General features: G+C 40.6%; 1 protein-coding gene and 1 pseudogene across 1 annotated transcript in view; both read right to left on the reverse strand.

Annotated features, from left to right (window-relative positions):
• Nucleotides 1-6,487, reverse strand: part of LOC138022993 (uncharacterized) — a 75,950-nt gene extending 69,463 nt beyond the window's left edge. The window contains exons 1-5 of the mRNA XM_068870030.1: nucleotides 6,406-6,487; nucleotides 5,861-6,264; nucleotides 5,372-5,435; nucleotides 3,025-3,090; nucleotides 2,459-2,524 (exon numbers count right to left, since the gene is read on the reverse strand). Coding sequence (XP_068726131.1) covers nucleotides 2,459-2,524; nucleotides 3,025-3,090; nucleotides 5,372-5,435; nucleotides 5,861-6,264; nucleotides 6,406-6,487 — 682 coding nt within the window. The remainder of the gene's footprint in view (nucleotides 1-2,458; nucleotides 2,525-3,024; nucleotides 3,091-5,371; nucleotides 5,436-5,860; nucleotides 6,265-6,405) is intronic.
• Nucleotides 6,488-12,022: 5,535 nt separating this feature from the next.
• LOC138022994 (uncharacterized) overlaps nucleotides 12,023-14,519 on the reverse strand; it is a 15,171-nt pseudogene continuing 12,674 nt past the window's right edge.

Here is a 14,519-nt window from a genome sequence, read left to right on the forward strand (position 1 = left end):
TAATATACCGTATTTACCCGTGTATAAGTCGACCCCCATTTTTGATGGCAAAAAAAGCAATTTCTTAGTTTCTTTGTTAAATGTTCATGGGACACTAATCTTGTATTCTTCAATTTCTGGAAATGTGGATACACAAAAAAATCAGGGCCTCAAGCGCTTTAATACCGTAGTTTTGTGGTTCAGCATCTGTTGTATGTGCGGGCATTTTGTCCTTGAGTTTCGAAAAAGTTCTCAGAAAATTGAACATGTAAACCTCAAACTAATCTGTTTCGTTGTTCAAGGATAAAGGTCTTTAGAGGATAAGCACAACATCACAGGAAGCCAGGGTCAATCTTTGAAAATAACTTGCAAACGATATGCAAATGTTCAAGGTTTAATTGGTCCTTGACTTATAATTTCTCAAATGACAAAAACAAAACTCATAAACCAAACAATACGAAGTTTGCAAAAGAATTTAAGTCAGCCAGGTTTGTATAAAGAATAAAAAACATTCGTTACCAACCAGCATTTTCACGCAACACAATTGACGATGCTTGCATGCAAACACGAGGTATTGCGCCAGGTTACTCAGCCGTTGAACGATCAAGTTTTTATTTGAAGAAACAGAAATGCCTTTTAGAGCTTTCCGCCTTTGGAAAACGAAAATTTCCAGTGTCTATTTCATATTGTGCTTGTGAGTATCTTCAACATCTAGGGTTGGACAAATCCTTTTTCATTTCAACTGGAACTGCTTACATTCGTTTTGGAGTCTCTTGTCATTCATTTTGAAGTCTTTTGTCAGCTTTTGTCCACTGCATTCGTTATGCCCAATTAAAGACAACATTATTATGCTAATTTTGAATAAATTACTTAGCTGGAAATTGGCTCAAAATCTTTGACCCGTGTATAAGTCGAGGGCGATTTCTGGAGCTTCTTTTGAGGCCATAAAAGGTCCACTTAGACACAGGTAAATATGGTATTTCTAGTGTATCAAATCACGGGTCCTTTTGAAAGCTTTGCATTGCATTTTATTTAATGATCTAACTGATTGACGTAACTGATCATCAGACATTTCTGTTGCCTGATTATACATTGTTATTGCTGATGGACCATGATTTTCAGTAGTTTGGGAATTTGCAGCAAGCTCTAAGGGTACTTGTTCATTGAACACCTCATCTAATGATGATTCATCTTGGAATTCTAGTTGTATTTCAGCATTCTCTTGATCATTAATAGGGTCATATGAATGTATGACAGTGCCATGCTTGTTTCTTAGCCATTCTTAGTGTTTCTGTTACTAGTAAATAGCTAGCTGATAGAGATGATGTAGTGTGCAGCAAAAGTTGTCTGAACTGTGCAAATGGCAATAAGAGAAAGATTAGCGGCCAGTCATCGCTGTAAAATTCTGAACAGGTCCTGACATTTGAAGCATACTTAATTAAGGAACCCATTTCAGTGCTGCACTGTTATGACAAATTTTCAACCAATCACGCATGGTAAAAGTGACACCGCAGTACCAAATTCTATAAGGGCCCAATGGAGTTAACTCAGCATAACACCCCAAGTACGCATTGTGGACCTATTTTTATCAGCAGTTGCACCAAATCTATTTCTGGTTCTTCCAGCTTTTTCAATTATTGACCTTAGCTGTATGACGATGGAAGTAATTTCCGGTTGTTTGACAACACGTCTTCCATAGAGTGTAAGACCACTCATTTTGTACGTTAACTAATCCAATGTCCGGCAGGTAGAACTCTGTTGAAACATCTCCACTCCACTCAACCATCAGGCACCTCATATCATCTCCAAACGGTGGAAAGTTCTTTGTACACATTCATCTCAAGCTGTGGTCTGTTTGTTTATTTTCCCACGGCCTCGCTCACATAAAGAAAGACACATCACAAACCGGGGCGCTCCAATTGGTTACGTTAATTAGCAAGTCAAAAATTCCAATGCAATCAATCGTTTCTTTTCGGGGTGCAAAGAGTTTAGTGATTTCGGTAGTATTTTTACACTTATAGTACAAAAAACTGTCACCAGATTGCTTTGTACCTATGCTTACTGTTTCAGGCCATTAGCCCCGGTTATTCCCAAGAGAGGGTAGCACTGTCTGCAAGGTACTGACAACAGGCTTTGACAGTCATGCTTACAGTACCGCCATTTGAAGAACCACTGAGGGCAAGGACCATATGAGTTGTTCATATTACCTAAACCAGGAAAAATGCTTAACCCATTGACCCCTGAGAGGGACACTTAATAGATTTTACTGTCTAACACCAGATGAATTTACTCATCAATGGGGGGTGACATAGGACGTTTGATGTGAGAATGGGTTTAACCGGATATATATAATACCATGTAAGTCTCGAGATCCAGGAATGAGCCAAGCATGCCTTCAGTGGAACCCAATTGACAATTACATAACATATTTGATGAACTATTAAGACAGTTTCAATAAAACTGAGAACATCATCCTTACCAACACAAGACTGATCCATAGTTTCATCAAATCCATGGTCACTTGAGTTGTGAGTTGAATGGACATCTATTTCATTAAACAGAAGGAATAGTTTCAATTTTTTGTAAGCAGCTTTGTGTCATTTCATTTTCCCATATTTCGCTTTGTCAGCCCTAGCGCTCCTTAACACCTACGAGCTCATTAATTTTGATTTCTAGCCATAGATTCCTTTGTATAATCCTGCTTTTGCACCTTTGCCTCGTTATATATGCAGATCAGCTAGTTTTTTCATCACCTGCTTGTTATAAAGTTAGCATTTCTTAGTTTTAGGGCGATTCTGTTTCGGCATTTTCGTTTGGCCAGAATGTTTCGGTTTGAAAACAGAAGACAGAAATTACAGGTTTTTTTATTTTTTGGCATTTCGTTTGTTTGAGGTGTGAATGGGTTAACTGGATATAATACCATGCAAGTCTCAAGATCCAGGAATGAGCGAAGCACGCCATCAGTGGAACCCAATTGACAATTATATAACGTATTTGATGGAACTATTAAGACAGTTTCAATAAAACTGAGAACATCATCCTTACCAACACAAGACTGATCCATAGTTTCATCAAATCCATGATCACTTGAGTTGTGAGTTGATTGGACATCTATTTCATTGAACAGAAGGAATACTTTCAATTTTTTGTAAGCAGCTTTGTGTCATTTCATTTTCGCATATTTCGCTTTGTCAGCCCTAGCGCTCCTTAACACCTACGAGCTCATTGTATTTCTAGCCATAGATTCCTTTGTATAATCCTGCTTTTGCGCCTTTGCCTCGTTATATATGCAGATCAGCTAGTTTTTTCATCACCTGCTTGTTATAAAGTTAGCATTTGTTAGTTTTAGGGTGATTCTGTTTTGGCATTTTCGTTTGGCCAGAATGTTTCGGTTTGAAAACAGAAGACAGAAATTACAGGGGTTTTTTTTGGCATTTCGTTTGTTTGAGGTGTGAATGGGTTAACTGAATATAATACCATGCAAGTCTCAAGATCCAGGAATGAGCGAAGCACGCCTTCAGTAGTGCCCAATTGACAATTATATAACGTATTTGATGGAACTACAGTACCGCCTGGAAGTATTGACCCCTTTACCACGTCATTGCCGCATCACCCTGTCGCGACTTTCCCTCGGTATTCCCGCAGTAGGCCGCATTTCTGCTGAGGGAAATTTACGGCTAGGCTCCAAAGTTGCCGCGGAAAAGCCAACCGAGGTAAACCCTCGGCAATTAAAATTCCGCTTTAGAGTTGTAAATGGTTTCCTTGGACTTTGTGTTTCGATAAGCCAGATTATAATTTTGAAATCCCACCGAAGACCAGGAACTGAACAAGTTTCGGTCGAAAATTGCGAACATAGATCGAGGATCATAGCCGATCGTCATGGACCTTGGTTGCCTTACTTTCCTTTAACTTGCAAATAGAATATCCGTAGCCAGAATCTTCCGACCACATTTGAAACCTTCTTTGTGACATATTTTGATTGCAGTGCTTATTTCGAAGACTTCTTGTGGACTGTTCATTTGAAGGTCCGACGAGTCGATTTCGTGGACGCTTTTCCCGCTTGCGTGGACTTTGCCGTCATCACATTTTAAAGTTTTATTCATTTCAGTTTATGGGAGAATGTGTCCGCTTTTTTTTGCAGCTCAGCGCTCGGAACATTCATTTATTATCTCGATATCCTGCAGCCGGAGAGTATGGTGGCCCACAACTGGGTTTTGACAATATATATACAAAACTGTCCAGGGTCTGGGTGACCCGCTCTTGCAAAACCCGTGTTGAAAGGCATAAAACTTCTCAAGCTAGATAGTGTCGCAAATCACTGTCCAAAACGTTATTATTGCAGATTCACTTTAAATTGACTGAAATATCGGGTTGCTGGTCACGGAGAATTTTAATACAAAGCACATTCAACATATCCTCGAAAACCTTGCATGACCAACCGTTCGTGGTTCAAAAGTAAGACTTATGTAAATACTATTCTTATGGTTTACTACTGCGGTATTACTTTCCAAGTTGTTTTCAAGTAACAAATTACAAAAAGGAAAACATTCCAAGGAAACCAAACCCATGAACTAGTAGAAAATTATTTCACCTCAACTGAAAAGATTGTTTTCGCGCTCTGGTTAACATTTGATCATTGGCGTGGCTTATGCAAATTCATCACGAGTGACAGCAGGCTGCCAACAGAGTTACTCGTGAAAGCGCAATGTGCGCAAAGATGGTTCGAACATCAGACTATGTCAAGTTAAGAATTATGTCGTTCTTTTGTTTCGCTTGCTGGTTTTTGCGTCTTTATAATTCGTATGCAAACGATGAGCGTTTAGATAATTTAGATACTTCATTTCTCCACTAATCACAGTCTATTCCTAGATTTGTTTTCCATGCGCTCTCAACATGCTGCAATTGCTATGGTTACACATAACAATTTATTGCTGATGAAAGAGATGAAAAAAGAAACCATTCTTAAATTATTCGTTGGTACGTCAAGTCTCAAAATAGTACCGACAGAGGGTCGGATGACTTGGAAGAATGTATCAATTAAGATTGAACTTTGACGCGCACTTTCTCGTTTTGATTACGATTTCTTGCTTTAAGAATCGATTCTTCACACCATGAGATTTAAAATTTGACAGTCTTCTACTTATTTCACACGTGCAGCAGATCATTGTTCTTTCGCGCGGCAAGCCTCGTCTTTTCTCTCCGCGGCAAATTGCACCTTGGTTTTACCGAGGGAAAAAAATTTGCATACCTCAGTGGCGCGCGACCACTACCCGCGGCAAAGACGAGGTAATGCCTCGTCCCGAGGGGTCAATACTTCCAGGCCGAGGGGTCAATACTTCCAGGCGGTACTGTATTAAGACAGTTTCAATAAAACTGAGAACATCATCCTTACCAACACAAGACTGATCCATAGTTTCATCAAATCCATGATCACTTGAGTTGTGATCTATTTCATCCTTAAAAAATAAAACCAATCAAGACCTAATAATGATACCTGTAGACATTTTAATAGGAAATTGGAGCAAAGGTTATGCTCTCAATATTCAAGTACCCTTAATTGCCAGGTGGAATGCAAACAACTTCTCCAACTATTCACTGGGTTTTTTTATACATGCAGCTTTGATACCTTTGTCTAATAAAGGCAGCTTTGAATTAATTAGGGAGGTGAACCTTCAAACTTTGCAAATTCCTTGCAGAATGGAAAAAAAAAGAAATTCCAACTTGTCCTTTATCAGCCAAGGTTTAGATTTTGCAAGTTCATAGAGGGTAAAATACTGACTCTATACAAGTGAAACTGCTGTCAACCAGTGATGGTTGATAGTTTCATTACAATACTCCAGCCAAACATAAAGAGGAATCATTGCCCCTCACATTGACTAACCTCAGATGTGATACTGTTTATCTCCTGCTCATCTTGTTGCTCGCTTTCATCTGAAGGAACTGTACTTCCAAAAAAGGATTTAAACAACTTGGAAGGCATTTGAAACTGCCTTTCAACAACTTCATTCTTGTTGTTGACTTTCTTAGACTCCATATATTCTTTTGCGCCATCCTTCTTGTAAAAATTCAGAAGGGCTGATCTCAGATGATTGCTTAATTTTTGTCTGGTGAGATTCTTGCTCTTGAATTGGGGTTTTTTTCTTGCCTTGTAATCTGCATAACGATCAAGAGCTCTGGACCAGTTGAGAACATAGCGTCCCCTCCTGTTGACAAACCTGGCATCTTTACCCTCCACTAACAGATCTCGGATTAAGCCATACACCCCATTTATACTATCGTCAGTTCCTATAAATACAAACACATACAGTAGTTTTACTTATGCCATACCACACAAAGGGTCACCAGTGTTAAATTAATTAAGTTTTGGTTGCCTGTGATTGATTGAGTGACCACGTGTGCAAAGGATCAATCTTCTTGTCTTGAAACTTGAAATGAAGAAATTGAGTTCCTCCATAATATTAGCATTAAAGAGCATTAAAATAGACCTTTTCACGGTTTCTGACGCCATCTTGGTCGAGGCGCAAACACAGCTTAAATTACAGTGAATGTATGGGATTTTAACCAAATTCAAACCTCTATAACTCCGCTGCAAAAGGGCAGATTTCGAAAATTTTGAAATATTTTTAGGCATTTTGTCAATATCATTCACTCAGACGGTCCAGGTCCCTCTGAAATCAATGATATGATAACTTCTACTCCAAAAAAAGTGGTTTCATATGAAACCAATTTGGTTCATTGTTTGATTTGTGCTGAATTGTTGGAAAACACTTGTCTGACAGAATCGCCGTGGTTGGACGTTCACAGTGGGATTTAAGAGGAGCCATTTCCAGGATTTTAGGTGGAGAGTTGCAGCAGACAAAGCAAGGATCGCAGTACGTTTGTAAAAAGAAATGTTTTCCAAGGTTGAAAAATTGTCCTCTACTCTTAACACTCTTCGAGACGAGCTTAGAGCCGAAGTTTCAAAGACAGCGCAGTGCACATCAAGCGGGGAATTGTGTGCTGAAAATGAAAATAATTTTTTTCCAGGGTAGCAACTTGAAAACTTTATTTTGACAAGTAAAGCAATACAAAATAAAGTCGGGAAGATTTATCTATATTTTGGAGGCGCTTTTAATAAATAATTATTCCTCTCGTGCTTGTGGATATGAGATGATTATAACCAACTCTGTCTCATGCATATCCAACACAAGCTCGTCACTGGTATTGTTGAGTACATCACAACATGTCAAAGTGTCATAAATTTCATTATCTAACTTACATTTTGTCATTCATTTTATATCTTCTTAGCCTATGTTTTCCAAGTAAGTAATTTCGTATTTATACCCTCACATTCCAATGTTTGTTTCTTGTGGTTGCTTCCCAACAGCGTTTTAATACTATAATTTCATGGAAAAGCAAATTAGGTCTAAATCAAGATAAAATGTAATGCACACCGATGGCTGATACAATGCACTTCATCCACAACAATTCCTATCACATGTCAGATAACAACATGTTTTGCCAGTAGCCATTTCCGAGTGAAGACTCCGGCGAAGAATACGTGATATCTACAAACTTATCGTCTCCTACACATCCAGCTCTGATGCTCAGATTCCGAAGAAAATTCACCTGGTCTTTCAGTGATATTTTAGTATAAAATTAAAGTTATAAATGTTTACGAGCGATAACCTCTGAGCCCTCGGTCTCCGTGTCCAGCACCTATCACGTGGTGGCCTCTTTGGAGCCACATGTCCTGTAATCCGTTGCATTTCATTTCTGCCTTTGTCGCGTGGAGTAATTCCTATTTTCAGAGGTTATTCTGTGAGCTCTTTAGTTTCCTGTAAGGAGTACCTTTACTGTTTACAAATTTTATTATGGCGCATCCACGCGGCAATTCGAAGGCCACAGGCCCTTGCCATCGTCGTTGGGAAAATCTTCACTGTCGACGGAAAGTTCTTCGTCTTCGTCTTCATGCTCGCTATCTGCCCAAAATGGCAGCAAAGCTGAACTGATTTCCCGCTTCCCTGTTCCTCGAGTCAAATGAAGCTTTCATGAAATCATGCAAGGCAGTCGACTACCCACCAATGCAAAACTCAAACACTTATCCACCTGGTATATTGTTGTCTGTCGCTCCCTATAGGACGTTTTTCACACAACCTCTAGAGACACCATTAACAATGGAGAAATATACGAATTTTGGTGGACGAACAAAAGAAGCTACACTGTACTGAGAGATTTGCTTTTGTGCATCAACATGGCGGTGATGACGTCGCATGAACAAGACCCTCTAGCAAGAAAACCTTAAATAATAAAGATCTAGCACCAGCATCGGGACCTGAACTCACCATCACCTGGTCCACACATTGCATATGTCTCAACAACCCATCCTTGTCGAACCAACAGCACAAGGACATGTTTCCCCAATGGCCAAATGCCGACGTACGACAACCCTGGACAACCGTTTGATCTTTGACTGCTGAATCTATTGTGGTGATAGTGGTTTAATTAAATCCTCCGATTGTCAGTTAAGTGTTTGCTCTTTGTCTTCAGAATTTATCATGACCTTAGACGTTTAAATCCCCTGCCTGTTAATTTAGTTTTTGATCTTTTACTGCTGAATTTGCTGTGGCCAAAGAAAATAATTCCTCAGATTATATTTATTTAGTGTTTGACCTCTGAGTCCAGAATTTACTGTGGCCTTACAAGTTTAATTCCTTTGGGTGCTATGTTCAGGTTGGATCTTTGACTGCTCATTCAATGTATTGTGGCCATAGAAGGTTAATTCTCCCCTTTTGGGTTCGATCCTCTGTGACTGCTGATTTATTGTCGCCATTAAAAAAAAAAAACAAAAATGATAATAATAATAACAATAATTTCTCCAATTGTTATTTTAGTGTTTGACTTTTACGTTCTGATTTATTTTAGCCTTACAAGTTTACCGTAAAGACTCGCAGATAAGCCGCACTCGCAGATAAGCCGCACCCCAAGTTTAGCAACTCAAATTTTGGAAAAAAAGTTTTAAGAACTCGAAAGAAATCCAAAGTCGAGACCATGAAGTGTTCTGTCTTCATCCAAGGCAAACTCGCCAACAATGGATCGAAAAATACTTTAAAGTCTTACCCGTAATTTTAGCTCTTTCGTAAAATAAACATCATGTCCGACACTTATGACATATGATTGATATTATTCTGGTATTTGTTCACAGGTATTTCTCCATTCAAGGCAGTTTTTCCATAGAATTTTGCGCGTAAATTTGTTGTTTTTCTTGCATGCACTGTGCGAAGCTGTGTAACCAGGCATAATATCGGACGATGGAAGACTGGACACCGAAATTCACGCCACCTTTCCCAAATGGTCTCGCAGATAAACCGCACCTACGATTTTGGTCGCAAATTTTTGGAAAAAAGGTGCGGCTTATCTGCGAGTCTTTACGGTAATTCCTCTGATTGTTATTTTAGTGTTTTGATCTTTGCCTTACGGATCTATTGTGGCCTTAGAAGTTAAATTCCTCTACTCTTAAGTTTTATCCCTCTGCTTGTTATTTTAGTCTTTGAACTTTGACTGCTGAATTTCTTGTGGCCTTAGAAGTTCTTATTGTTATTTCAATATTTGATCTTTGACTGCTGAATTTCTTGTGTCCATAGGAGTTTTTTTTTTTTTATTTCTCAGATTGTTAATCCAGTGTTTGGTGTTAATTTGGCGCTGAATTTATTGTAGCCTTAGAAGTTAAATTATTCCTTTGCTTGTTATTTTAGTGCTTGATCTTTGACTGCCACAATGTACTGTGGTGATAGAAGTTTAATTCCTCCCCTTGTCCTTTTAGTGTTTAATCTTTGACTGCTGATTTATTGTGTCCTTAGAAGTTTAATTCCTGTCTCATTATTACTCAATCAAACTCAACGGTCTCCGCTGTCACCGCCCCGAGGGGCTACATGTTTCAAATATCAACACAAGGACCTGCCCAGCCCCTCCCCCAGTTTGCAGATCATCCTCCCACCCGCTGCTTCCTTACTAGTAATTTGCAAGCCCTCCTACACGTCGTTGGAGTAAACAGCACCCATTACGCCTCTCACAGCTTCCGCACTGGAGCAGCATCCACAGCTGGTGCCGCTGGGTTACCTGATTGGCTGATTAAGTCCTTGGTCGTTGGAAACCTGATGCCTACCAGAGCTGCATCTTGTTGCCAAAGGAAACAATTTTAAAAGTGCCGCAGAACCTAGCTTCCTGTCCTGACATTTAAACACTAATAATGTTTGCTGTCTGTTTACTCGTAAAAACGCTTTACAAACTTGCTGTCTCTTGCGACTAGGACACTACAGGATTTATCCTTGTTTTTAGTTCACATTTTGGATTCCACTTTCACTGCTCTTTTCTTCAACCAAACAAACAAAAAAAAAACCAAAAAGGATTGATAATTACATCATATTAGGACTTAATTAAGCGGGCCCGATCCTCTCCACCCCACTCCCCCATGTTTTTCATTCGGTCTTTCTCCTCCCCTTGGGCCATCAAGGGCCTTGCTCCTCTTCTTGTGGTTTAGTCGAGAAGGGGTCTTTAGGATCGGCCTCAGCACAGGGTACCCCTCGCGTTACTCTGGTTTTGGGCGGGGAATTGCTGCCTGTGGTACCCCTTCAGCCCTGTGCTGAAGCCCTGTCAGGGAGGGGGCATGTTGTTCTACTGCTGGACTGGGTCAACTTGGCCCCAGGACATTATGCCAGCCACCATGCCCGCTCTGCAGCACAGGAATGAGCCACCCCCTTGGTGTAGCGACAGGTGCCGAGCCCCCTCATCCGGTCCATCCAGTCGGTGGTTTCATCCAAGCCTTGCCGGCATATTCCCTGCCCAACATGGCCCACATATTTTATTAGACTTACAAGAGTCTCACTCTTCTTTCCCCTTGTAGTCTGGTGGAGAAGGGGTCTTTAGGATCGGGCTTAGCACAGGGTACCTATTGCATTGCTCAGGTTTGGGCGGGGAATTGCTGCCTGCGGCACCCCTTCAGCCCTGTGCTGAAGCCCCGTCAGGGAGGGGGCATGTTGTTCTACTGCTGGACTGGGTCAACTTGGCCCCAGGACATTATGCCAGCCACCATGCCTGCCTTGCAGCACAGGCATGAGGCACCCTCTTGGTGTAGCGACATGTGCCGAGGCCCTTCATCCGGTCCCACCGGTCGGTGGGTTTCATCCGAGCCTTGCTGGCATATTCCCTGCCCAACTTGGACCACCTACACGCTGGCAAGTCTAAAAAACACCCTCTTCAAATAAAAGCTTTACGGGCATTCATCTGTTTGGGGAAAAGTTTCTCCACACCAAAGATTTGGCAAACTTTCTCAACAGCACCCTGAATTCCTCTTAAGTCTTCCTTAAATTCCTGACTTTTGAGGACATCGCAAGTTCGATCGAATTGGTGTAAAAAAATAGCAGAACCATGACGTCAGGAACATGACCTTGAATGAAGTCCATCAGATCGGAAAGGGAGAAGAGTGCGTGGCACGAGCGACCAGTGGCCCGTTTCTCAAAAGTCCCGATGACTTTTCGGGCCCGAAAAGCCATTTGTGAACTGGCAACCGCTTGTTTTGAAAAGCCGATCTCTTGACATGTTTTCAAGGTAAGAAGAAGAAATATAACTGTGAAGTCCTCTCCGTTCTTGAGATACAAAGGGAAGTGTGACACCCGAAAATGGCCCATAAAGTTTCGGGACTTTCGAGAAACGGGCCCCTGGACCGTCTGAGAATCAGGCTATGCCAGTGAAGGAATGAATCGGAATTCATGAGCCCTTCTGAAAGCTTAAAAGGTAGAATTACCTTCGAGAATAGTGTCAATCCATGAGAAATGGTCATGTCAGCGTGAGAGCGTGAGATTGCATTGAAGTCTGCGAGACTTGAGAGATATGACGTTTTTAAGTACAGGCCAGGTACTTTAGGCCTGCCTATATTATAGCAGAGACCTTGTACAAAGGATTTCCTTTTTTAACATCAATAAAAAAAAGACAAACAAAGGAGTCCTTCCAAAAAATTGAGGAAATGCCTCACTGTAAACTTTATAATATTTTATGGAACTAATTGTTACAACATTTGCCCATCAAGAATAATAGGCCTCATCACGGTTTTGGAAGCTATCTTCAGTTGATGGGCAGGCAAACCTGTCCGAAATAACAGGGTTTCTATGACGATCTGCAAGAGAAAACCTAGAATGTAGAAAAATTTGTGAATAGTAAACTTTAGGTGCTAACCAAAGGATTTGACTGCATGACAAAATTTGAGGATCCTACCTCCACTAGAATTTTCCCAGCGGGATTTAAAATTTCGCCACACCATTACTTCGAAATTTACCCTCACTCAGACATGCATCTGACAAATGTAAGGGAAATTTCAATTTTCGCTGGGCAAATTCTAGTGTAGGTAGGATCCTCAAATTTTGTCCGTAACATTCTTTGGTTAGCAACTAATATAAAGTTTACCATTCACAAATTTTTCTACATTCAAGGTTTTCTCAAGTTAGTCGTATAAAAATAACAACTTTCTTTAATTTTCCAGACATATTTCGACGGTACATCTGTCATCTTCAGTGTTACATATTTTGAAATCGCCGTTGAATTTAAAGCGCGCGCGATCTTACAAACTTCGTTACATTGCGTTGTCAATATTGCGTATTAAATCAAAACAGAACAAAACTAAAATTTTTAAATGAGCGACGCTTAGTTCCTTACAGGGAGAGAGTCAGGTTAATGTGTTTCACCTGCTGGTTGAAATCGGGCTTCTCCCGTTTTATATACATGGATTCCTTAAGCTTCACTTGGTACTTAGTGGCTGCAGAGTCCAGGATCTCAAAGCAATCCGGTGTGCAGGATGCCTTACAAAACTCTGAACTCTGCAGATGTTTAAAAACGTTCGAAGATCTGTCTGAAAGTAAGTGCTCACGCACTCGTGTGGAGAAGTGTCGGCTGGTTTCACCAACATAACAAGCATTACAACTTGCACGCGAAAATTTATAGACAACACGCGTGCGAAGCCCTACAGGGACAGCATCTTTCACATTAAAAAGATTCCTGACTTTGAAAGTAGTGAAGACTAACCTTATATCAATAGGTTTACATAACCGATTAGCAAGTTTGCGTATACTCCTCTGTGCCGTGACTGAGAAGAGCCCAACGTAAGGGATTTTAAAGAAAAACTTAGGTGTTTCCTGGGGCTCGATTCCTGAATGAGACTGTGTGTTTTCCCTCCCTTGACTGCTGTCTGAATATATTTAGAAATATATTTGTTGATAAGGTTCTCAGGGAAGAGATTCCTCCGCAGAATGACAGACAATTTTTGAAGGTCAGTATGGAACCCCATCCAAGTGTTGTTTATCTTAAAAGTTCTATCAATAAAGGTTTTGATTAACCCCAATTTGTAGGTTAAGGGGCAAAAACTCAGATAACTGGTGAGCAAACCTGTGAAAGTTTTTTTCCGGTAAACGGTGGTTACACTTTGGTGCAGGTCAGTGTCATTGATTAAAACATCTAGGAAAGGTAGAACATGGTCAGCTTCCCGTTCCATTGTAAAGCGTATATTGGGGTGTTGATTGTTGATGTAATTGAAGAAAAGGGTTGCATCCCGTTCAGAGCAGAAAAGGCAAAATGTATCGTCTACGTAGTGACGATAGAATAAGACCTCTGAATCCCCGTATTGATCCAACCATATATTCTCATGGTGACCCATAAAGAGATTGGCAAGAACAGGGGCAAGAGGGGACCGCATGGCTACACCATCCACCTGGTCATCGAAGTTACCCTTGAACAGGAAGTGAGTTTCCTTGGTAGCAAACTCAAACAACCTTTTAAGCTCATGTTTACTAAGTTTCAAACCTGGGTTACCCTCAGTTATATACTTGACGGCAAGATTAATGCAATCATCTAGAGGGATGTTGGTGAAGAGGCTTTCAACATCGAAGGACACCATAAACATCCCATGCAAAGATAGCTCATTGATTTCCTTCACAAAAGTGAAGGAATCTGACGCAATGAATGTGGATGGAATATGAGGTTGGAGTAGATTACTTAAGTATTTGGCCAAGCTGTAGTTGTAGGTGCCTATGGAGGAAACTATGGGCTGAAATGGTGGGGTGGAATTTGGCGCTCGTGGTTTGTGCATCTTAGGGAGACCATAGATCCTAGCAGGCTGGGATCCACTTGGATAAATGGCCTCATAAACTTCAGGATCAAAGTGACCTTTTTTCCTAAGTTCTCTAAGATAGCGCTGGAGTTTCCCTTCCCGGGTAAGGGTTGGGTCAGATGTAAGGACCCTGAATTTAGTAGTGTTGTTAATGATTTTAAATAAAGCCTTGTCATATTCTTGTCTATCTAAAATTATTACCCCATTACCCTTATCTGGCCGCAATATCACAATGTTCTTGTTCTTTCTTAGTTCTTTCAGAATCCTATGCTTTTTCAAATCCGAGGCCGTGGGTCGATATGATGACACATACGTGTGAGCCAAATGTGACAGTTTGGTAGCCAGTTTACCCGTGTCCTTGCTCTCCTTGAGATTCTTTAACATCCTCTGACTAATCAATTCAAAG

The sequence above is a fragment of the Montipora capricornis genome, chromosome 11 (genome assembly GCF_036669925.1).
Source record: "Montipora capricornis isolate CH-2021 chromosome 11, ASM3666992v2, whole genome shotgun sequence".
Taxonomy (NCBI): domain Eukaryota; kingdom Metazoa; phylum Cnidaria; class Anthozoa; order Scleractinia; family Acroporidae; genus Montipora; species Montipora capricornis.